At 35.1% G+C, this 24,444-nt stretch overlaps 1 protein-coding gene across 6 annotated transcripts in view; it reads left to right on the forward strand.

Moving 5' to 3' along the window:
- Positions 1 to 24,444, forward strand: part of WRN (WRN RecQ like helicase) — a 143,260-nt gene that overhangs the window by 103,021 nt on the left and 15,795 nt on the right. For 5 of the 6 annotated variants that reach the window (XM_045779211.2, XM_045779208.2, XM_045779215.2 and 2 more), the window contains 10 exons: positions 1,390 to 1,531; positions 6,603 to 6,773; positions 6,851 to 6,948; positions 8,434 to 8,509; positions 9,264 to 9,340; positions 13,670 to 13,745; positions 13,985 to 14,097; positions 16,217 to 16,331; positions 21,290 to 21,421; positions 23,792 to 23,954. In XM_045779211.2, coding sequence (XP_045635167.2) covers positions 1,390 to 1,531; positions 6,603 to 6,773; positions 6,851 to 6,948; positions 8,434 to 8,509; positions 9,264 to 9,340; positions 13,670 to 13,745; positions 13,985 to 14,097; positions 16,217 to 16,331; positions 21,290 to 21,421; positions 23,792 to 23,954 — 1,163 coding nt within the window. The remainder of the gene's footprint in view (positions 1 to 1,389; positions 1,532 to 6,602; positions 6,774 to 6,850; positions 6,949 to 8,433; positions 8,510 to 9,263; positions 9,341 to 13,669; positions 13,746 to 13,984; positions 14,098 to 16,216; positions 16,332 to 21,289; positions 21,422 to 23,791; positions 23,955 to 24,444) is intronic. The other variant, XM_045779213.2, reaches the window with a different exon arrangement.

Genomic DNA, 24,444 nt, shown 5'->3' on the forward strand with positions numbered 1-24,444 from the left:
TGTGATCAGCTATTACAACACCCCTACAATCCATTTGCAGCACACTGGCTGGGAAGCACTAAATTAGAGACTAAACTTCTCAAACATACATGGACATTGATTAAAAATTTGACTAATTTGACTCTGTGTTAGAGCAGGGATTGGCAAACTATGGCTTGTAGACCAAATCCACTTTGCTGCTGGTTTTTGTGGATGAAGTTTTCTTGGAACACAGCATACCCTTTTGTTTATATATTGTCTGTGGCTGTTTTTGCAGAGTTGAATGCCCAGTAGCTGTGACACAGAGACAGTATGGCCCACAAAACCTAAACTGTTTACTATCTGGCCCTTTATAAAAAAGTTTTCTGGCCCTTATACTAGACTGTAGTGTTGTCTCAAAAGTTTTCAATGTATGGGTATTAAACATACCACTTTTTCTGATCAGAATGCAATTGAATTACAATGAAATAAGATAAAGAAAATTCTCATTCATTAAATTAAAAACATTGATTCATTAAATTAAAACATTTTTAGAACTTTAGTGATGATTACAACATTATACATTAAAACTTGGAAGATAGAGCAGAGGTGGTATTTTGTGAGAATCTGATAGCTTTAAATATTCATACTAGAAAAGAAAATTAATGAGCAAAGTATCCTACTAAAGAAGTTAGAATGATAAACCTAAATGTAGTCTTTCCCCCTCAAACGTATTATTGTATCTGGAATGTTGTCTATATTCTTATTGTTACTTCAAAGCTATTGTTACAAAGAAAGCAATTGAATTAGGTAGTTGAACTGTATTAGCTGATTTTCTCTAAGGAGTCCTTTTGTTCTCAACCAGCTTTAAAGAATTCTCATTTGTATTAATGATAATTCCAAATCTACCTGAAGGATGGCTTAGGAATGTAACTTCCAAGTGGACTTGAATGAGGTGCAGTTTATCTTTGTGTCATATTTTACAGTCATCAGAGTTTAAGCTAAGTATTTATTGCTTAGGAGATTTGGTTTTTAAGTTATTAACTTTTTTTTCTTACAACAGTCTTTTTCTCCCATCACAACCTGACCCAAAAGTCCAGTATTTATATAATCAGTTGAGTGGAGCTTTTCGAGTTATACTTCTTCATTGTGCTTGCTTGAACCTCCCTACTCTTCTGTTTATGGTCCTAGGTACCTCCCGTGAAATTAGGGTTAAGAACCATCAACATAACATACAAAGATATATCATGGCATATATTTCATGTTTTACATACTTCACATGGTCTTGGCTGTAATGAGCTTTATTTGTTAGCTTATGAAGCAGTTGGATTATTTGAGATTTTTTTTTAACTTGGCTAATTATTACACCGAATCTTTTTATTTCTAAAGGTACATGTCTTAGCTAAGCTTTCTATCATTATTATTACTTAGATTGGATCATTGCTCTTCCATTGATGACTTAGATGATACATCACAGGATTTTGGTCCACAAGCATTCCAGCTACTATCTGCTGTGAAAATCTTAGGAGAAAAGTTTGGAATTGGGCTTCCGATTTTATTTCTCCAAGGATCTGTAAGTATACCTTTGAATCACCTTCATAGTTCTTCTTGCACTCCTGTTAACCTTTTCTTCAGAAGTTTGTTGTCTTAGGATTGCAGCTTTGGCTTTAGATGAGCTATTGGAAAGTCAGAGAGCCGTATTAAGTTCCAATTAAGCACTGCATTCATTACTTTTGACAAAACCTGCGTGTTATCACATGTACTGCTTTTTTCCTATTTCAAGTTGATGTTCAGCTTTATTATTTAAAATATACTTAAAAGTAGAGATTAATATTCTCACTTTGTAGAATTAAAAAAATAATTTAGGTAAGCATTTATTTGTTAAATACTCGAATGCTTCATGTAAATATTTTTCTGAGTTTTTGTCTTGTTTAGAAAGAATGTTAAGTTAGTTGTGAAATAGTTTTAATGAAATATTGAAAACATGTTAACTTTTCAGGTAGTAATGTTTTTAGATTCTGAATGGAGTTTAAAATTTTGTGTGTTTTTATTTTTTTTTTCCCACAGCCCCACTATAATTTTGTTTTTAAATCACCAGTTTGATTAGAAATTTAATAGTGTTGCCACTATTAATTAATTAGTTAAGTAGTGGTCCAAGTTAAGGAACTTGGTTTTAGCTGCAATGAGTGCTACTATTTTTTTTTTTGCTTTTGCTAGTATTTTTTTTATTAAAGAATTAAGTTGCAAGAGATAGATTAAGTTTAATTGAGATCTATGAAAGTTTCTTCTGTCTCTGTCATCTTCAAAACCTGTGTTATCCCAGTTGAATGTGTAATTTATAGAAATTATCCTTGTTTTAATTTGGTATAAGCCTGCAGTATCCAGTATCAACAAATAAGTGTAAGTGGGCTCCTACACAAACTTGAACTGGCCACAAGAGGGATCGGATTTCACCTATTATTTGAAAACCAAGTCAGACCGCCTATACTGACAGTCTCTTCTGGGAGAGAATCAAATTAAGAAGTTTATTCTTTGTGAAATTTTATACTACCCTTGCTAGATAAAGGTGTAAAACTTTTCAAAAAGTACCACTTAACAAAAATTTGTAGACATTAACTACAAGAAAAATAAGGTAATTTTTTTCCCCTTCCATTTCAGTGATCTTGGTATCTTTTGGGATATTGTTTTAAAGATTATAATTGTGATTCCTTTAGGAATTTAGTAAATCGTCCACCTTAACTAATTTAGGGGAAATTGATAGATTGTAGATAATTTTGATCTGTAAGATGATAAATATATTAGACTGAAAACTCTTAGCGTTTTAAAGAGATAATATTTGTACATATATATAACAAATATAATTTAAACAGTGTGTGATTCTCCTTTCATACACAAGATTTTTCTAAATAGTATAAACAGTTATGCGGCCCATCCAGGTATTTGTGAATAGAGTAAAATTTTCTTTTTAAATTAGCACAGGTTTAGATAGAAATTAGATAGAAATTAAATAGTGGAAATGTTGCCTAAGAAACTTTGTTTTAGCTGTCTAAATAGCTGACCATATAAATATTGTTAAATACCCTGTATGAATAAGTGGTAAGGTATGCAATTATCGTTTTATAGATTAGGAAACAGAAACACAGTATTTAATTTGCATAACGAGGACATTAAGTGAAACCTCATTCCTGATCATATTATCAAAGTGCTAAACCTTGTCGTGGCTCCAGAATTAGGTAATACTTTTGATAAAAGATGCTTTGACTGTAGGCAGCCACTAGAAAACTATTGGTGGTTTTAATCACCCTTTATAATTTTCAAAGTAACAGGAGACGGTTATCCATTTAATTTTCTGGATAAGTTATTCTGTCTGATTGAAATATATTCCTAGAGATAATTTTTTTTTTAATCTTTTGATTTTATTTTGCACTTAGAATAAAAACACTGGAACTGACTTTATTAAGCCCTAAAGTAGCAGCTCTGAGCTTCTTTGGCTTGTAGGAATTGGGAAAGAGGCAAAAGAAAAAATGTTAAAATGTAAACAAACTATGGGCTTGTTTCACACTTTAAGAACATAGAGATTGAAGACTTGAGAGTTAGAGCTTATACCTGTTTTTTTCCACTTGTTATTAAACATCTTTTTGTGGGTGTGTAAAGCACTGTGTTTTGGGGGCATCCAAAGCCTGAATTAGATGAAACTCATCCTCTAGTATGGAAGGTGTTACTTGGGAAAATTATGAACAGATACAAGTTCTGGAGAGAGCGCTTGTTAATAGCCGGGAAATTAGAGAAGTCTCTGTGATTCTGTCAGTACCACTGGAGCTTTCTTTTCTGTGGGAGATATAGTAGATTTTGGCACTCAGAGATGGAATGAGGGAAGAAAGGTGAAAGGGACTGTGGCATTCCTAGCTGAAAGCATTACCACACAAAACAATTGTCATTTTTAAAGAAGTTACTTCAGACAAGTGGCAGGTTTGTTTGTTTTCTCTATCAGAGGTTCAGAGATTTTGCTTTTATCAGAAAGTGATACTTTGGGTTGTGGGTTCTAGCCAGTCTGCTCTCTTTATTCTGATACTTAGCCATCAGTTAGTCGGCTTCCATATTCCTTGATATGCCAGTTTGGTGCATTTTATTTTCCCAACCTGATTTTTATTTTTTAAATTTTTTAAATTTTTTAAATTTTATTTTTTTCCAAGATACACATGTACCTTTTTTTTTTTTTTTTTGGCTATTAACATTATTTATTTATTTATTTTTAATAATAATAATTTTTTATTAGATTATGTTAGTCACCATACAGTACATCCCTAGTTTTTGATGTAAAGTTCCATTATTCATTACTTGCGTATAACACCCAGTGCACCATGCAATACGTGCCCTCCTTAATACCCATCACCAGCCTATCCCATTCCCCACCACACCGAAGCCCTCAGTTTGTTTCCCAGAGTCCATACCTGATTTTTTAAAAGAAAAGAATGAGATAATTTCCCTTTTTGAGTGTGTCCCATAGAAGTATAGACTCCTAGAGCAAAAAGACTATTTATCTCTATCACTTTATTTTACAGTGGTTGATACTGAATCCCTGAAAGTTAGAGGACCTCCCTAGGACATATTACTTTGTGCCAGAATCAGGATGAGCAAGCAGCTTTCCTGACTACTGGTCTAGTGCCCTTTCTATTCACTATGCTGTTCACATGCAGTTTTACATTTTTATTTTTAGATTGAATGATCTGGAGATACTTGAATGAATGCGATTGGTGAGGGATGTATCTGTAGAATGTGCCTGCCTTAAAATCAATGCCCAAATCCCTATATTCTCTATAGCAGCTTTCTGGGCATGATGATTGCCATGGAAACAAGACTGTAAATTTATTCACACAGTATAGAGTATTTGCAATTATTGATCATGAGGGGAAGGACAGTTACTCCCTGGTGATTAGAAAAAAATCTCATTGCTTCATACTAGCGATTGTGTTCATTCACTTCAGGTTTTGTGTTTTTGTTGTTTTTTTTCTTATGAAAGGAAAGGCTAGAAGAATAATTTTAGTGTTGAGATTGCTAATAAGTACTAGTTGGGCAATTTAATACCTTTGGTGTTACTAGTTTGCAAGCAATAGAATCTCCTACTGTAAGGATAAACCCTCGTAGATGTAGAGTACCACTACAGTGTTACAGGGTAATCGGACTAAGATACTAAGTAGTGGTTTTTCTTTTATTTTTTCTTCTATTTTTTTTTTAAAAGATTTATTTATTTTACAGAGAAAGTGCACACATGCACATGTTTATGTGGGAGGGAGGAGTAAAGGGAGAGGGAGAAAGAATCTTAAGCAGGCTCCATATCCAGCGCCAGGGCTCAGTCTCATGACCCCGAGATCATGACCTGAGCTGAAATCAAGAGTCGGCACTTGTTTATGTGGGAGGGAGGGGTAAAGGGAGAGGGAGAAAGAATCTTAAGCAGTCTCCATACCCAGCGCCAAGGCTCAATCTCATGACCCTGAGATCATGACCTGAGCTGAAATCAAGAGCCGGCACTTAACCACCTGAGCCACCCAGGCGCCCCTGTAATGGTTTTTCTTTTAGATTAGGGATTTCAGGTTGAGTTAAAGGATCAGCTGTTAACTAATAAAAAGAAAGTTAATTTACTGAGCCAGGCACTGTCTTGGTTATTCAATCTTTGCAACATCCCCAAGGGATAGAAGCTATTGTTAATACTTGTATAGCAGCTGATGAAATAGAAGCCCAGGTAAGTTAACTTGCCCAAAGTCACAAAGGTAGTAAGTACCAGAGCTATGGCTTGAATCCAGGTGGTCTTGCTGTACTAACTACAATGTGTATGTGTATATTTATGTATACGGATATGTGGGATATATATATGTAGTGTATGTACAAATGTGTAAGATAAGTGAAGGAGGTAGTAAGAGGGCACAGTGAATGGAAAAGTACTTTACAGAGAGTGAAGGTGGGTGGAGTCCTCTCTATTAGAGGACAAGAGAGTTGCACGTGACAGACTAGCTTCCCCAACATTGCCAGAATGTGATGGTCTTTGCAGAGTCTCCCACTGGAATCCTCTTTTCACTTAGGAAAAAAAGAGAATCTCAAAAACAGTAACTTTGTAGCCTACACTTGCTTTTCCTGGAATATCTCAGTAAAGCAGCTCAATCAGAAATGATTAAGTAAACTTTGCAGTACCTTGTGAACAAAAGCACAGTGAACGCAGCCACGCAGTGAGGACTGAGTTGTTGCAGTGCACTCACTGATAATAGCTATTAGGTCACACTGCCTTTTAACACCCATGCTTCTTATCTTGAGCTGCAGCTTATGATTACTATTGTCAGACAGTAATGTATGTTAATAAAAGGTCTAAATAGCCTAGCCAAAGATACCCAACCCTATGCATTGGAAAATGCATGTGAATTATATGTGAAATTACCTGCCATTATTTCACACAGGAAAGGAACACTATTTTGATTATATATTTATTTATGACTTAAGTACTCAGAACAAGCAGGATGGGCATAAAATTTTGTAGGTATTTAAAGCTGAAATTTAGTGTTAAATCCAAAAAATGAACAGACAATTCTATTTTACTTATCCTGTTTAACTAAAAAAAAAGGATTTTTAGATACTGATTTTCTTCCTAATTTCAGAATTCCCAGCGTCTTGCAGATCAGTATCGCAAACACAGTTTATTTGGCAGTGGCAAGGATCAAACAGAGAGTTGGTGGAAGGCTTTGTCCCATCAACTCATGACCGAGGGATTCTTGGTAGAAGTTCCTGGGAAACGCAGATTTGTAAGAATTTGTACTCTTACAGAAAAGGTAAACAATGTAGAAGTCTACCTGTTTGATTTAATTTTTCTCACTATGTATTAAAAGATTCTTCTTGTGTTCAATAGGGCAGACGTTGGCTTCATGAAGCCAGTACAGAGTTTCCTAAGAAACTTATCCTTCAAGCTAATGATGAATTGTGTCCGAGGGTGTTTCTTCTGCCAAGGTTCATTTTTCAGTTTTTTTTAACTTCTGTTTTTTTGTTGTTGAAATGTCGAATTATACCAGTTCATAGGCACCGCAAAGATAAGATGAGTAAAGATTGCTTTGCATACCTCTTTTAGCTAGTTTGAAGATGGGAGTTAGTGGGTGAAAGATAAATCATACAACATTTTCTTGATTGATAGGATGTAGTTGAGTATAGTATTTAGAAAGCTACTTTCCCATTGATTAAAGAAGCAGCACTGAGATCAATGTAGAAGAATCTATATATCATATTTCCTTCTTATGTGTAGAAGGTGGGAAGGGAAAACACTTGTTGCCTTCTTTTTCGTATCTTTACATGTTATTGATCATTTATGGGTTCTTTTCCTTTTTTAAAAGATTGAGATATAATTGACATATAACATTGTGTAAATTTGAAGTGTACAACGTGTTGGTGTGATAGATTTATATATTGTAATATGATTACTACAGTGGCTTAGCTAATACCTCTATCATGTCACATAATTATCATTTCTTTTTTTTTTTTAAGATTTTATTTATTTATTCGACAGAGATAGAGACAGCCAGCGAGAGAGGGAACACAAGCAGGGGGAGTGGGAGAGGAAGAAGCAGGCTTATAGCAGAGGAGCCTGATGTGGGGCTCAATCCCATAACGCTGGGATCACGCCCTGAGCCGAAGGCAGACGCTTAACCACTGTGCCACCCAGGCGCCCCACATAATTATCATTTCTGTGTTGAGAACAATCTAGTCTCTCCGCAGCTTTGAAGTTTATAATATAGTGTTGTCAACGGTAATCCCTATATTGTGCATTAGATTATCAATTTTTCTTTTAAACTTGAAAAACTCTAAAGAGCTTTACACTTAAACTTTAAAGAGCTTAAAAAGCACTTTCCAGAGCTAGTTCTAAAAAAAAATTAATTTTTTAAAATTTATTTATTTATTTATTTGACAGAGAGAGACAGCCAGCGAGAGAGGGGACACAAGCAGGGGGAGTGGGAGAGGAAGAAGCAGGCTCTTAGCGGAGGAGCCTGATGTGGGGCTCGATCCCAGAACGCTGGGATCACGCCCTGAGCTGAAGGCAGATGCTTAACGACTGCGCCACCCAGGCACCCCTAAAAAAAAATTAATTTAAAAAAAAATCTCAGTTTTGGGACGCCTGGGTGGCTCAGTCAGTGAAGCGTCTGCCTTCAGCTCAGGTCATGATCCCAGGGTCCTAGGATCAAGTTCCGCATCAGGCTCCTTGCTCAGCTTCTCCCTCTGCCTGCCACTCCCCTCGCTCGTGTTCTCTCTTTCTCGCTCTCTGACAAATAAATAATAAAATCTTTTTAAAAATTAAAATAAATAAAAATAAAAAATAAAAAAATCTCAGTTCTTACACAGTAATAGAATCTCATCTGTCTGTCTGAGGGTGGATGCATTACGATAGTAGTTAATTAGATAATTATATTTTAACATTTGAGATAATTTGATTTTATTATTTTTCAGTTCTAAAACTGTACCACCTGGCATTGAACAGCGTTCCTCTAATCAAGTATCAACTGAATTAACCACAGAGAAGAAGGTTGGTTTGTTAAAGAGGTGGTTCATATTGATTTCCTTCTTTATTGAATGAAATGCCGTATGTAACAAAGCAAACTTTGGAAAGAGTAGTGATGTGAACAGAATAAAATATGCAGTATGTGATTTCTGGGGCTAATAGGACTGTTAAAAATATTTGAGAAAGTAACATTTTAAATTTCTTTAAGCCTATTTTATAACTCATTTGGCCTGGAATTTTTTTTTACGTGTTATGATACTTATAATTGATAGAAAAAATAAGCATGATTCCTAAATGTTCTCGTGAAAGTTATACACACATTCACATACATGCACACATACTTTCTTGCTTTGTTTTTGGATCTTAGATAACGATTACAGATTAAAGACCCACAGGCAGACTTCAGCTAATTGGAACACTGGAGTAATAGGAAAATGTGCTGAATTAAATTTTTTGGTTAAGTGTTTCTGTTTTATTAAAGTATGCAGAATTTAACTGAATCATTTTATAACTTTGGCCTCTGCTGTGCCTCGAATAATTGTTTTGATCGTATATTCTCTATAGATTTGGGAGATATAGGACATTTCATTTCTAACTGCCTTTAGAATCCTAGAAGTTGATAATCCAAGAGCTATTTTCAGGTGCTGACTTTTATTTGATGACTTGGTTAATCAGAGGAAAAATTGTCATCGTGAGATTTTTGTATCTTATTTTTTTTTGTATTTGAAAGTTTTTGAAACTTCTAATTTTTTGTAATGAACCTTTATATGTTTAAAAGCAGCCTAACTTGGAGAAGATGTATTCTCACAAAGCATCTGATAAAATTTCTTCTGGGGGAAACATTCCTAAAAAAAGGTACAGAGTTCAAAATGTTTATTTTCTGTGTTTACTGTATCAACACCTTTTTTCTTTCTTTCCTAAAGAGAAAGGTCTATCAGATGTTGAGCTATTTCATTGGCAGAAGGAAGTGAAAGTTAAGGCATAAGCCTCCAGTATTATAATTATTAAAGAAGACGTGTAAAATGATAGTATTAATGTTAATTTAATAGCTCATACTTCTTGGGTATTATTGTTTGCCAACCCGTATGCTAAATGCTAAGTATTTTATTTGTAATATCTCATTTAATTGTTACAACAATCTATGAGTTAGCTTCTATTATTTGTTCCCATTTTAAAGTTGAAGATACCAAGGGTTAAGAAGTTAACTAACTTGTTCAATCACATATGGCAGAGCTGACTTTCAAATCTATATTTGTCAACCTCTAGCACCTACACACTCATTATATATGTATAAAATACATATTCCAAGGCCATGTAAAATATATTTTATGGCAACATAAAATGGTAGATATTAGAGTTGGGCAAAATAACGAATGTACCTATTGTACTTTGGAGCTTAATATTTGACTTGCTGACTTAATGATTAAGTGTGGAGAATGTACAGAATTACAGAAGGTCTAAAGATGGAGAATTTGTCAAGACCTATATACAGATTATTGAATGGACTTTGTTTATATAGATATCAGGTGAAAGTAAGTTAATGTGCTCTGATACCGTTACTTTCTAGTGGATTTCTCACTTAGATAATACTCCTTTGGATCTGACAGAAACATTTCCCATAATACAAGTCTCTCACTTAAAACAATTTCTTTTTGTTTAGATATAGGGTAATTAATTACAATATATAAACAAAAGGATTAAGGAGTATATAAAACAAGATATCCATTCAATATGTTGAAACGTTTCTTCATTTAAACATTTATTGTGTTTTTGCTAAACATCTTTGTGCCAGGTATTACTCTAGGCATTGGGGTTTGGTGGGGAAAAATAGAGACATAGTCACTGGCCCTCCCAGGGTTTATATTCTAGTGGAATATACAGGTAGGGGAACATAAAGTTACAATCCAGGGTTGTAGCACTTTGGAAACACACTTTGGAAATGACACTTGAGTCTTAGGTAGAAGTTAAGTGACATGAGGGGAAGTTCTCTGAGCAGAGGAATGGCCCACGTATTAAAACCTGAAAGCAAGACAGTGTGTGGTATGATCAAGGAACGCCACACCTGGTAGAGGGAAGTGAGGGAGTGGTGAAAATTCAAGACTGAAGAATTAAATAGGGTCCAGAATATCCAGTTCCTGTCAAGCCCTCAACTTGATCATAAAGGCAGTTGAATTGGGAGCTAAGGAAGGATTTTCAATAGGACAGTGACATCAAATTTATGAGAACAGAGGTTGACATTTCCATCAAGGATCAGATAGTAAATAATTTAGGCCCTGAGGGCCATGTGGTCTCTGTCTAACTTTGTTCTTGTAGCCTTAAAGCAGCCATAGTTGATATGTAAAGAAGTGAGTGTGGCTGTGTTCCAATAAAACTTTATTTATGGACACTGAAATTTGAATTTCATGTAACTTTCACATGTCACAAAATGTTCTTTTGATGTTTTTTTTAACTGTTTAAAAATGTAAGAAAGCATTCTTAGCTTCCAAGTCTTACCAGATCAGACGGGTTTGTCCCGTGCACCCTGGTGTGCCGACCCTTGCTCGATGACTCTGGCTGTGGAGGGAATGGAAGGCAGGAGGATCAGAGTGTAGAGACACAAATTAGCAGACTGTTGCAGTAGCATTTGCAAGAGAAGATGGAAACTTAGACGAGGGAAGTGGCAGTGGGCATGGAAAGAAACAGAACTGTAAGATATTAAGGAGTTAGAATTGTTAGGACTCAGTGATTGAAAAGACCGGGGGGCTAAGGAAAGTGGAGAACTTGAACATGACACTTTGGTTTGTGTCTGATTGCAGGTGACAGTGTTGGCATTTCCTTCACTGGCAGCATAAAAAGAACCCAGGTTTGAGGTTGGTTACTTAGGGGATGAGGAGTGTAGTGATAGACGTACTGGGTTTGACATACCTGTGGAGTACCCCAGAAATGAATTTTAATATATGGGCTTAGTGTATAGGAGTGAGAACGATGCTTACACATCAGTAACTATTATTTTAAAGATCATTTGAATTTTCATTAAAATAATTCATGTTCATGATTTTAAAAGTCAGTTGGTACTTAATGGCATATAACAAAGCAAGCCAGTTCGCATCCTTCCCAAACCCACTTTACTCTGTTCTGTAGGAGTGGTCATCCCCAAATCTTTCAGCTGGGCTCATTGATATTTGCCTACATTTTTTTAAGGAGAGGGGAGGGGCAGAGGGAGAGAGAATCTCAAGCAGACACTCCTCTGAGCAGGGAGCCTGTCCTGGGGCTCCATCTCACGACCCTGCGATCATGACCTGAGCCAAAATCGAGTCGGATACTTAACAAACTGAGCCACCCAGGTGCCCTTGCCTCCATATTTCTAAGTGACATGCTAGATTACTCTTTTTGGACCTATCAACTTTAGAAGTTTTTTTATTGACCTATAATGGTAGATTAGGGCTTATCTCCCATATGCCCTTCCCTCATTTCCATTACTTCAGTCCCTGCCCTTGACCAAAACAGAATTATATTTAAAGTTTTGGTCATATTAACAATTTGTTTTTACATTATTATACTTACCCACAAATATTGTACACTACTAAGCCAAATGTGTGGCTATGGCCACCACTACCTTAATTTTCCTTGATGTTAGTTTGCCTTTTTTGTTTTCTTGGCTTGGTTTTTAGGGTTCTTATTACTCATTTTTCTTTTCTTGTTTTCAATTTCTTTTTGTTTGTTTACTTTCTTGGATTCCTTGACTTTATATTCCCTTCCATTTAATAAGATTTTAATTTTAGTTATTGAATTTTTAATTTCTAAGAACTATTTCTTGTTCTGTTTCTTCTTTAACATAGCAGTCTTTTCTTGTTTCATGGGTAGAAGGTCACCATTTTTTCCCCAAAAGATTTATTTATGTATTAGAGAATGTGAGGCAGGGAGGGGCAGAGGGAGAGGGAGAGGGAGAGAGAAACTCTAGCAGACTCTGTGCTCAGTGCAGAGCCCGATGCAGGGCTCTATCCCACAACCCTGAGATCACGACCTGAGCCAAAACCAAGAGTTGGACGCTTAACTAACTGCATCACCCAGGCGCCCCCAACATCTCCACTTTTTGATAATATTCATTATAGTTATTTTAGACTTTTTTTCTGTGTACTTTTAATAGCATTCATAGGCAAAACATTTTTTATTAAATGTTTTCCATGTATATTTCTGCTTCAGGTCTGTGTTACCCATATTTTGCCAGTATATGTGATAATAAAATTTATTTGTGAAATAATTTAAAATACCATTTTGCAAGCAGTACATTAGTATAAAGACTTTTATAAATAAAGATGAAGGTTAATATAATTATATTATTTAAAACAAATTTATAAGTATCTTGAGTAACCTGATACTACTAATTCTTTGAACTGGAGTTATCTTTTCTCAGGTTTAAATCTACTTATTTTAGTGATAGGATTTGATATTTGTGAAAATCTTACTTTACATTATAGATTTTGAATTCTTGCAGTAGAGAAATTTATAAACATTTCTTAAATATCAGACATGTTCCCCTCTTTCCTTACCAAAGGAGGGCTTTATCATTGGCATGTTTTATATAGGCTGTTCTGTACAATTTCATTTTTATATCTTTTCGTCTTTATAATTATCAGGGAGTAATGCTTATTGTAGAAATTGGTTTTCTGTCTAGTTTGCTGCCTAGCATCTTCCATGTTGTTTGCTAATTGCATGTTTTTTATCTTTCTTTTGTGGAGTCAAAAGAGAAATTATTCTCTTTGGCTTATTTTTGTTTGATTTTGAAGAAAATTGTGAACAGTTTGATTAATCCCATGCTAATGTTCCTCACCAACCAAAAATTGGTGATGTCACAGTAAAGAGTCATAGATTGTATCTCTCTTGGTCAAAAAAAGTTATCTTCGGAATGGATAAGGAGTATTTTGAAGAATTTGGTTGAGAACGAGGATGGGGCAAATGGTATTTTTAAGTATACTACATTCTGATGAATTCAGATTACAGTTTTAACTTTACCATTGTAATGAATGCTTTGATTGCAATCGTTTAAAATCTAGGCTGTCCTATAAATCACAATTATTTTACTGGTATGATGAAGAATAAATGTTACTATTGACTTGGAACAATATTTGCATTTTGGGGGTACAATAAAAAGTGAACATGGAGAAAGACAAGGCTTTACTATTTATTTTCTTTTAAATATTTTAGAATCATGGTACATCCACCAGGAAAATTTTACAAGTCCTCAGAACCTGTTATTTCAGCTCAAGAGCAGGAGACTCAGGTACGGCTTTTGTGAAAAGGCAGTATTTGAAAGGCCAGTTGTGATTATATGCATGCTTAAAATTTTGTTGCCAGTATTTTAAAAATTGTTCTTTAGCTGTGAGCCTGAGATACAGTTAATTTTTCATCCTAAGGGAAAATGTAATAGCTGAAGCTCTAAAAATAAAGGACTGGATTTTCCTAAGTAGGTTAAAAAAAAAACCAAACAAACATAGAGTTGTTTCTTTGTTCTTTGTTCAGACTGTGCTGTACGTCGAATTGGTCGAAGCCAGGCAGAAACAAGCCAATAAAATGGATATTCCTCCAGCCATTCTGGCAACAAATAAGATACTATTGGATATGGCCAAAATGAGGTAAGCTGTCTGTCTGCATGTGTTCTAACTTACTGCCTTCTAACATAATAGATTTGTAATGTAGATTGTTCAGTGACAGTACGACTTAGGGTCCAGCCGTCCTATCTGTGAGGTGACGCCCCGGTCTCCCATGCTACGGCCCACCATCTCTCCACTGAGCTGCATACCCACATTTCTACGTGAATGAAAACCAGCTGTTTTCAGCCATCACGTTCGGTATATATAAAATCTCACTCATTATCCACAAACTCTCCATGCGTGCATTTCGTGCAACTACCAAAACTCTTCTTTCTGAATTTCTTATTTTTGTCAATTCATACCTTCATCTTCTCAATGACACATGTTTAAAAATCCTGGTGTTATTTTCACTCCTGTAGCATGGATCCCCCGTCTTACTCTTACTTAAGTAGTTTTGAGACTTTTTCATTTCAGTGTTCCTTATGTATCTGTGTATGCTGTCCTCTCTCTTTTTTTGTGAACCCTGTTAGTTCAGACCATTGCCCCTGGATTGTTGCAAAAGCCTCTTAACTAGTTAGTCTTTCCTTCATTTCTCCATCTCTGTTTCATCTGATATATGAAACCAAATCAGTCTTTCTTTCTCAGGTCGTGCTTCTGTTTAACTAGTTCACCACTGTCTTAACTTCTTTAGCTTATAATTCAGGGCCCTCCATTTGTGGACTTAAACATGCTTTTACATCTGTGTCACAGAATTTTGAATGGTTTATCTGACCATTTGTTGAAGACCTCCTTTCAAATTCCATGTATTTATTTACAGTGCTGCTTCTGCCTTATAATTTCCTTGATTTCTCAAAACTCCTGCTAGGAAATCCTTCAAGATCTGGCTTTATTAATTATTTTCTCAATGAAGTCTTTCATGCTCTTAGTAGCAAAGTAATTCCTTTCTCTGGAATTCATAAAGGACTTTAAAATGTCAATTTAGAAGATGCTTCTGTGACACTTCACAGATAATGCTTTAGTTATTTTTTGTTATTATTGGTGTACATTTGTTATATCTTCCAGATGTTAAACTCTGTGAATAAAGATACTGTTTTCCTAATCATTTTGTGTCTTCCAAAGCACCTAGCACGATGCCTAATAAACACGAGGTGGTCAGTAAATATTTAGAAGAAGTTACTTCCCAAGAATAGTTGTTTGTGGGACGCCTGGGTGGCTCAGTGGGTTAAGCGTCTGCCTTCAGCTCAGGTCATGATCCCACGAATCCGACATCGGGCTCCTTGCTCAGCGGGGAGCCTGTTTCTCCCTCTGCCTGCTGCTCCCCTTGTTGTGCTCTCTCTCTCTGTCTCTCTCTCTCTCATTCTGATAAATAAATAAATAAATAAATAAATAAATAAATAAGATCTTTCAAAAAAAATTCTGTCTTTAAAAAAAGAACACTTCTTTGATAGTTGTATTCATCGTTTATAATTTCTTTTAAAAAATTATTTTTGTCATTATATTTCATCCAAAAGCTGTTACTTTAGTGTAGAAATTTTAATAATATAGTGCTTATATTTAAAATAATTATTTTATTAAAAGTATTCAAAAACCACACTTGAGTATTTAGTGAAGACATCTAAAGGAAAAGGAGTAATAATTAGATTGGCAGATTTTTAGCAAGTAGACATCATACAGTCTCTTGGGTACTGGACACAATAAGTAATACCGAGTTAAAAGCCTAAAGTAGTTAGCAAGTTTATTGTTACAGGTAAATACTTTGTAAATAATGAATGACATTTTCTTTTGAGTTTCTTAGCCTGTTGGTTGTCCTCAGAGCCTCATAGCTTTTTTATATCTGTAAAAATAATAATAGCAATAAGGTCAATAATAGAGTAGAACATTAGCCTGTTTCTTCATGTTAATGGCCTGTTTACCAGTTAGTACTGTGTTTTTGTGGTGATGTGGTGGTATTTTTATTCATAAATTGCTAAGAAAATAAATCTTTAGATGGTGGAAAACAAAGAGAGACATCGTAAAACGCATTACTCGTATTACACATTGTTTCTGGTTGTTAGAAAAATATATGTTTATTGGGTGTTAATATAAAGCTAAACATCAGCTGTATTGCTGGAGTGATAATGTTTTAGTGGTTTCTTGACTTTTTAATTTTTTTAAATGACAGACCTACTACATTTGAAAATGTGAAAAGGATCGATGGTGTGTCTGAAGGCAAAGCTAACATGTTGACCCCTCTGTTGGAAGTCATCAAACATTTCTGTCAAATAAATAGCGTTCAGGTAAAATACTGTGGTTTGCAGGAACTGTGAGAGAATACATATTTTTTGATGATTTCAAAAACACCTTTCAAAAGCAACATTTTCTCCCTTTACAGTTGACCCTTGAACAATGTGGGAGGTTAGGGGCGCCAACCCCCACACCGCCAAAAATCCATGTGTAACTTTTGAATCCCCAAAAACTTAACTACTAATAGCCCGCTGTTGACTGGAAGCCTTACTGAGAATACATACAGTTGATTAACACATATTTTGTATGTTATATATTTTGTTTACTGTATTCTTTTTTTTTTAAAGATTTTATTTACTTATTTGAGACCGATAGCACAAGTGGGGGTGGGGGGAAGGGCAGAGAGAGAGGGAGAAGCGGGCTGCCCACTGAGCAGGGAGCCTGACTCAGGGCTCAATCCCAGGATCCTGAGATCATGACCTGAGCTGAAGGCAGATGCTTAACTGACTGAGCCACCCAGGTGCCTTCTATATACTATATTCTTATAATAAAGTGAGCTAGTGAAAAGAAAATGTTATTAAGAAAATCATAAGGAAGGGGCACCTGGGTGGCTCACCTGGAGTGTCCAACAATTGATTTCAGCTTCAGTCATGATCTCAGGGTCATGAGATCAAGCCCTGCCGTGGGCTCCGTGCTCAGCTAGGAATCTGCTTGAGAATCTCTCTCTCCCTCTCCCTCCGCCCCTCTCCCCCGCTTGTGCATACTCTCTCTCTTTCAAATAAATAAATCTTTTTTTAAAAAAAATCATAAGGGATTGATAAAGGGGAGGTAGGTGGGCTTTAAATGGGTGATGGGTGTTAAGGAGGGCACCTTTGTGATGACACTGGGTGTTGGATGTATGCGATGAATCACTAAATTCTACTCCTGAAACCAATATTACACCATATGTTAACTAATTAGAATTTAAATGAAAACTGGAAACAAAACAAAATCATAAGGAAGAGAAAATACATTTATAGCACTGTACTATATTTATTGAAAAAAAATCTGCTTATAAGTGCATCTGGCCAGTTCAAACTATGTTGTTCAAGGGTCAACTATATTTTCATTTCCACACTGGACACTTAGAAAATCGATTCAGATTGTCCTGTAGTAAATCTTACAAAATATGTTAGTTACCTAATTTTTAAGATGATACTTAAGTATTTGTCCAGGCTGCTCACATCTTTCTATTCTGTTGAGTGATTTTACCTTTAAATTTGAAAAAGTGCTGTGTTTTAGGTAAATTAGATAAATTTAGGTAAATTTAGATAAATTATTTTACTTTCAAATGGAGATAGAAATTAAAGCTGCAAAGTTATTCTTCCTATCAGTTGGCACAGAGCTCAGCCACTTTCTTTTTTGTATTATTTTATTCCCTAATTACCCTCTCCTTTTAGTCATGCTGTCTGTTGATATTAAGTAGAATATATGTTCTTCTCTTCGGTCTTAATAGCGTTTTCTTCCTATCCTTTTATTACTTCTTGCTCCACCATAAATGGCCGTTTCCACAAGGATCCTTTGGGTTTCTTTCTTTAAACTCCACATGCAGACTCTATTACTTTGTGTACTCCAACATAGAAAGTGAGGCATTGTGAGATGGTAGAAAGTCAGAATCAGGCAATCAGGAATTTAATTCCACCATAGTCTACCTGGGCAGCCAAATGTGTTCTTTTTTTTTTTTTTTTTAAATTTAAGATTTTATATATTTGGGAGAGGCTGGGGGCAGGGGCAGAGGGAGAGAGAGAAGCAGACTCCCTGCTCAGCAGGGAGCTCTGTGTGGGGCTCAATCCCAGGACCCTGTGATCATGACCTGAGCTGAAGGCAGATGCTTAACCAACTGAGCCACCTAGGCACCCCACCTTTAAAAAAAAAAAAAAAAGATTGTTTTTATTTGAGAGAGAGAGAACGAGCAGGGAGCCTGACTCCGAATGTGTTCTTTAACTTTTTTGGGTTTCCATTTCCTCACCTACACAATGGAAAAGATACTTTTCCTTCCCCATATTAAGGAAATAGTAGATGAAATAGAAAGACAAAAGATAGGGATGCCTGGTTGGCTCAGTTGGTTAAACATCCAACTCTTTATTTTGACTCAGGTCATGATCTTGGGGCCCTGGGATCGAGCCCTGTGTTGGTCTGTGCACTCAGCGGGGAGTCTGCTTGGGATTCTTTCTCTCTCTCTCTCTCCCCATCTCCCTTTGTCCCTTTCCCTGCTCACACATGCTCTCTCTCTCAGATAAATAAATAAATAAATAAATAAATAAATAAATAAATATTTATAAAAAGAAAGATAAAAGATAAGGGGTGTATATAAAAAGTTGGAAGAGTTAAAAATATGGAAGGCACTATTGAGAGGTTGTTTTCACTTCTAAGGATCTCCTGTGAGCTTTGGACAGGCACATTTGGATCCCACTTTAAAAATCATTCTGCTTTTTGTATGTAATATTTCCCTCTTGCGATATAGAATATCTTTGGCGACTTTACATTTCTTTTTCATGCTCTTATATAAGTCATTATGTGAAAACTACTCATGTTTCATATTGGAAATTTTGAAAATGAGATGAGAATTTCTTAACAGTTTGATAAAGAGTATCATAGTTACCAGTAGTAATTGAATACGTTTTTTTCTCTTTGGACACTTTGCTGTAGGATCTTATTTCATGAATTAGTGGTATTATTTAATAATGAAAGAAGTATCCCTCCCAGCCTCTCTTCAGGAGAAGAAACCGAAATAGGGCAAAAGATAAATGCTCCAAAGGATAGGTTTGAAACCTTTTTGAACTTTCTGGTTACAGAAAATGACTGCTAATTTCTGTGGTTAGGAATTGTGCCTGGACTATTTTGTAAATTGAAACAACATATTAAGTAAATAAATTAATTAATAAACTTGAATGTTTATTAACCCAGTTTTGTTATTCACCACTTTCATTAAGCTTTCAAGATATTTGCTTAAGGGCTGCCTGGGTGCCACACTGTTTCTGTTTAAAAGCTTAGAATAGCTGTGTATTGTAGTTTTTAGAAAATATGCATCAAAACGGAGCACGTATTTTCTGGGGAAGCCTAGCTGGCTACTCACACTTTGGCATTTGCCATGGTCTAGGGCATGGATTCAGTCCTCATCCTTGTAATCTTATTAAAAGTCCGATATGTCTTGTCACAGAATAGTTAGTTGTGTTTTGGGGAGTAGATTTGCATTATCCTCCTCTCTGAGCTTGGTTTTATGTATACATGTGTGCATATGTAAATATGAATGGTTACACCGGAATGCAAATTCATTGATTTATAGTGAGAAATGTTAACTGGGAAGTTTCACCTGATCCAACCAGTGTGTTTTCCTCTCCTATTGAAGAAGAAGGTATATGGGAAGCTGGCTTATGTGATAGTTGCTTAGCAAGCCTGGAATATCACAAGGGGAATTCTGATAATATCAGAAGTAGTCTGTCAGCATCATGGCAGGTTAGCATTGTCCTACATTACTTGTCAGGGAAACTGTAATATTCAAATCTAGTTAGCCAAGACGTCTTCTCATCTGAACGGTGCTTGGATAGATATTGCCTCCTTTGGTCCTTCTGCCTTTCCTATTTATGTTTCCATAATTGATCACTCTCTGTTCATATAGTCTTTTATTTACATAGAGCATGATTTGATTAGACTTTTGCTTAATTATTAGAATTACAGTCTAGCCCTTCCTTCTTGAGATTACTGCCCTCATAGTACTTTGCTTAGTGTTTTGGATGTTCCTAAACCCTTTAGTCTCACGTTCACAGATGGTATCATGATTTTGTCCCATAAATAATAAAATCTTCATGGATTTGCCAGTATAATTCACAGTGGTCACATTTCTAAGACCTTGGAATCGGGGTGTCCTATTGTTGCCTCCAGCTATAGCCTACACTGACAGACTGAGGAATCAGGCTAATGGAGTCTGATATTAAGCATTCGCTAGGAATTTAGGGCCAGATTTGACCGTGTTAAGGTCTCAGATAGAAACACTTCATTTAATAAAAAATATTCTTCCTTGAAAATCTACAGGTGCCTAGAAACAATGACTTTAGGTCTTGTGATATTGTCTGGCTTTTCTGTTCACCAAACTGTGTTGTCCCAGGTGTCTGAACTAATCTATACACTCACTTATTTATTTAGGGTAGAAATAGATTGCTATGAGTTACTATAAGCCAAGGTCTGTTGGATTAATTCTTTTAATTTAGTATTGATGCTTATGTTTGGAAAGGTAAAGTTGGCATGGGGGAAACTATTCATACATCTGTGTGAATCATACATCATATAATTCTGTCGTAACTCCCACTTGGTCTTTACCTTTATTTCAGGCTTTTAAAAAATTCCAGTATTTCTTCATTAATCTCATTTTTCAATCCTTTCTTCGATTTTTCTCTTTTAAACGTCTCCTAAGGAACCATATTTAAGAGTTTACATAATGCTTCAAGTTTAGAGCCACAGTTTATATGTATCTTCTCAAACTATATGTATATAATGATGATATATTTACTTATGAAATGTTAGCAGAATTTGTGACTATGGTATCTAAATTTGAATATTAATTTGGTTTATTCATTCATACAATCACTTCCAGAGATTAAGGGACTAATTTAGAGTCAGAGTGGTCAACATTATAGTTCATTTTTTATTCCCTCTTTATTGGCTAAAGGGGAGACTAGAAATTCTAGTTTTATAACCATGTTTGCTATTACAAATATTTTACTTAAAAACTCATTCCCTCCAGCCTTAGTTTACCTTTCTAGTTCACTCTGTAAAAAAAAACAAAAAGAAAAGCAAAAAGAAAACAAAACAAAAACAGAACCTTTCTCAGCTCTTCATAAAAGGGGAATTTTTGACTGTTCCTTAGAAGTTTTATTTTGTGTTTTTTTCCCCTCATGCCTAACGATCATACTGATACTCTATCATTATATTGATATTATTATTGATCATTTATATTACATTTAAAATTTTGTAGACAGACCTCTTTTCAAGGACAAAACCTCAGGAAGAACAAAGGAACAGTATGGTGGTGAAAAATGAAGCATGCTCCCTTTCACAACCTGTGGCCATCACATATTATTTATTCCAAGAAAAGAAGATGTCTTTGGTAAGTGTTTTACTTTCAAGTTACAGGGGATTTTCAGATTTATCTAAACATGTGTTTTATCAGCTTTTCAAATGGTAAAGTTGTGACTTGGGATAAATTTCTTCTAATCTTGCAGTATTTTATATTGTTTCATTTTATATTTAATCTTAGACTAGAATTTTCCTGTTCTGCCAAGCCTACCTTTGTCAATTAATTAAAAAGAGTAAGTGTACTTTGACCATGGTTGTTTTGTAGAGGTTGTATCAGCGGTACTGTCGAACATATTTAGAGCTTAGGGATATTAGAGCAGCCATATTTTAAGACTCTATTTTTTTTTTAACTGAGATTAATAGTTTAAAAACTAGTAGCATATATACTGATAAGAAATAATCTCCAAGATACATTAAAGTAAAGAAAGGGAAGACAGAGAGCAGTATGAAAAACATGAATATGTGTGTATATATGCAAGCTTATATATTAACATGTTTTTGTGTATATATACAAAAAATTTATAGACTGTCTCTGGAAGGATGTCCAAGAAGCTGGACATAAGTTTTTAAAAAACAGTTTGCTTTTCACTCTGGCTTCTCTACTATATTCTATTTTTTAAACCATGCCTGATGGTCTTTGAAAAAAAATCTTAATTACTGTGGAAAATGGCCACACTTAATATTTCTTCACTGTTCTGGACTCAGTCCTTAAGACTGTTGAGGTTTTTAATATACAAAATGAAGAGTATATCTTAGTGGAATAAGGACAGAATTAGCCATCCAGCTAGGTTTAAGTAATTTGAATTCCTATCCTCTCTGTCATTAAATTGATTTGGAAAAGACTATATGGTCCAGTGCCTGCTTTTCCTGTTCTCTGTGTCTCTATTCACTAGGCTATATTATACTTCTTATTCTGGTTAAAATCCAGTATAAATAAGAAAGAATTTATAGCTTGTCCTCATCACTTAATAGATGTTCTAATTAAATAGATTTTTGAAATTAAAAGTACAAAAGCCATTACAGAAGAAACCAAAAAATTCCATTGTACTATTTTTGAAGTGAATTATATGATAAATAGAAATTTTAAGTTCAGTTTCTTAAATAGTAACTTACATGTATGTGTTGAATATGCTTATAAGTATGTAATTTGACCATATATATATATGATATAACTGAATATAGTTCTAAGAAAATTTGGTATAGCCTCCAAATTTTCTGAATAAAATACATTCTAATACTCAGACATGATATGTCGTTTCATATATTGTATTATGTATTTGTGGTTAAAAATGTGGAGTGGTATGTTTCCATTGATATCTTTTGCTATTATTTTTCGGTATATTATTATGTAATATCATGATATAATTATCTGTTCCTCCCAAGGGTCTGCGAGGGTCTGTGCCAGTTAACCACAAAATTAAACATGCCTAAGGACTAATTAATCAGGAGCAATAATACAATTAGTTCTAGGTAATTTGATGCCTGGTATCAAATAACCCTGATATTATGTGCACACATGGTGCATACTGTGGAGTAGAAAAGGATAGACATTTAATGAAAGTAACTTAAAACCCACCTTCGAAGGCTGAAAATGTTGCTTTTAAGTGCTCTGTTCTGTGAAAGTATCAACAGTCACATAAATACCGTCCAAATTCAGACTTCCAAGATATATTAGAATTTCATGAAATAATTTAAAGCTGAGTAAACTTTCTGAGTGTTTAAAAGAATGTTTTATCTAATATACATCTTAAATGGATTTGGAGCTACATTTGTTTAAAAAGCTACATAAATATGTAACACTGTCCTAAATTTAAAACAATTCATGTTAAGTTTAATGCTAGGCAAGAGATGACAGCCCTTGCTAAATTGTGGTTATTATTTTATGAATAGAGCCAGTATAAAACACCCTGTTAAAGTTTTCTCAAGAACCTTTTATAGAATGCATCTGGAGCCTTACATTATCACTAAGCGTTTTAGGATTTGTCTTTTTGGAAATTCACATAACTAAAGTACCATGTGTTAGTTCAATTATATAGAATATTGGATTACAATTTGCTATATTTTCAAAAGGCTGTGGCAGTTATTAGACTTACACAGAATGATTACTCTCTGCCACGAATAGGTTTTTAAAGTGAATAATTACAGAGGGATGAGGATTGAGTTCTTAACTAAAGCTGGATGATTTTGTTTTATTCACTGTAATAAGTATGAAAGGTAGAAACTGTGCAGATCTGTAATGTGGATAGTTTTAAAGAAATAGTAAAAATAAAAATTCTAAGTGAAGGCTTAGTGCGTGTTTATTTTTCAGTGAACATTGACTATGGTTTTGGACATTTTATTTACGTATGGTACAGTGCAAACTTTTAAGACCTCACTGGTGGCTTTGCTCCTGTTTTTCTAGATAAGTATAGCTGAAGACAGGATTATGCCCCTCACAGCAGTTGGGATGCACTTAACCCAAGCGGTGAAAGCTGGCTGCCCCCTTGATATGGAACGAGCAGGCCTGACTCCAGAGGTTCAGAAGATTATTGCTGATGTTATCCGAAACCCTCCCATCAACTCAGGTGATCGCTCTGACCCTAGTCTGTAGCCTTAATGACTTGAGTCATTGAACCCAGAGGAAGTAAACAAGCAATCCATGAGTATTTTTCACTTTACCAGCATTAACCCCTTGTGCTATGATGGAAACTTTACTTTTGTAATGCTTTTTATAGTGCTTTTGAAAAACAATCTTTCCTCCCACTATCACTCAGAGGAAAGTCTGAGTCTGAGAAATTCCTGTTTTCCTTTTTAGCTTTAGATTATGACTTCCACTCCCATGCCCAAACAATGGGCTTTCATCCTTCTCTAATTCTACCTCACCTCTTAAAAAAAACAAATTTTTTCCTCTATTCATTTCCCATAGCTTACTGACTTTTCATTTTCCCCTAAATCCTACAGATTCCTTGTCATTGACCTCACTTAAATAGTCTTTCTAACCAGTACAGTCAGTGGTCTCAGTCGCTGTGATGCTGAAGGGATGGTCCTCGGTCTCTCGGCCCCCTTGTAGAAGGG

This window comes from Ursus americanus, chromosome 27 (assembly GCF_024610735.1).
Source record: "Ursus americanus isolate L20-20 chromosome 27, mUrsAme1.1.p, whole genome shotgun sequence".
In the NCBI taxonomy this organism is placed as follows: domain Eukaryota; kingdom Metazoa; phylum Chordata; class Mammalia; order Carnivora; family Ursidae; genus Ursus; species Ursus americanus.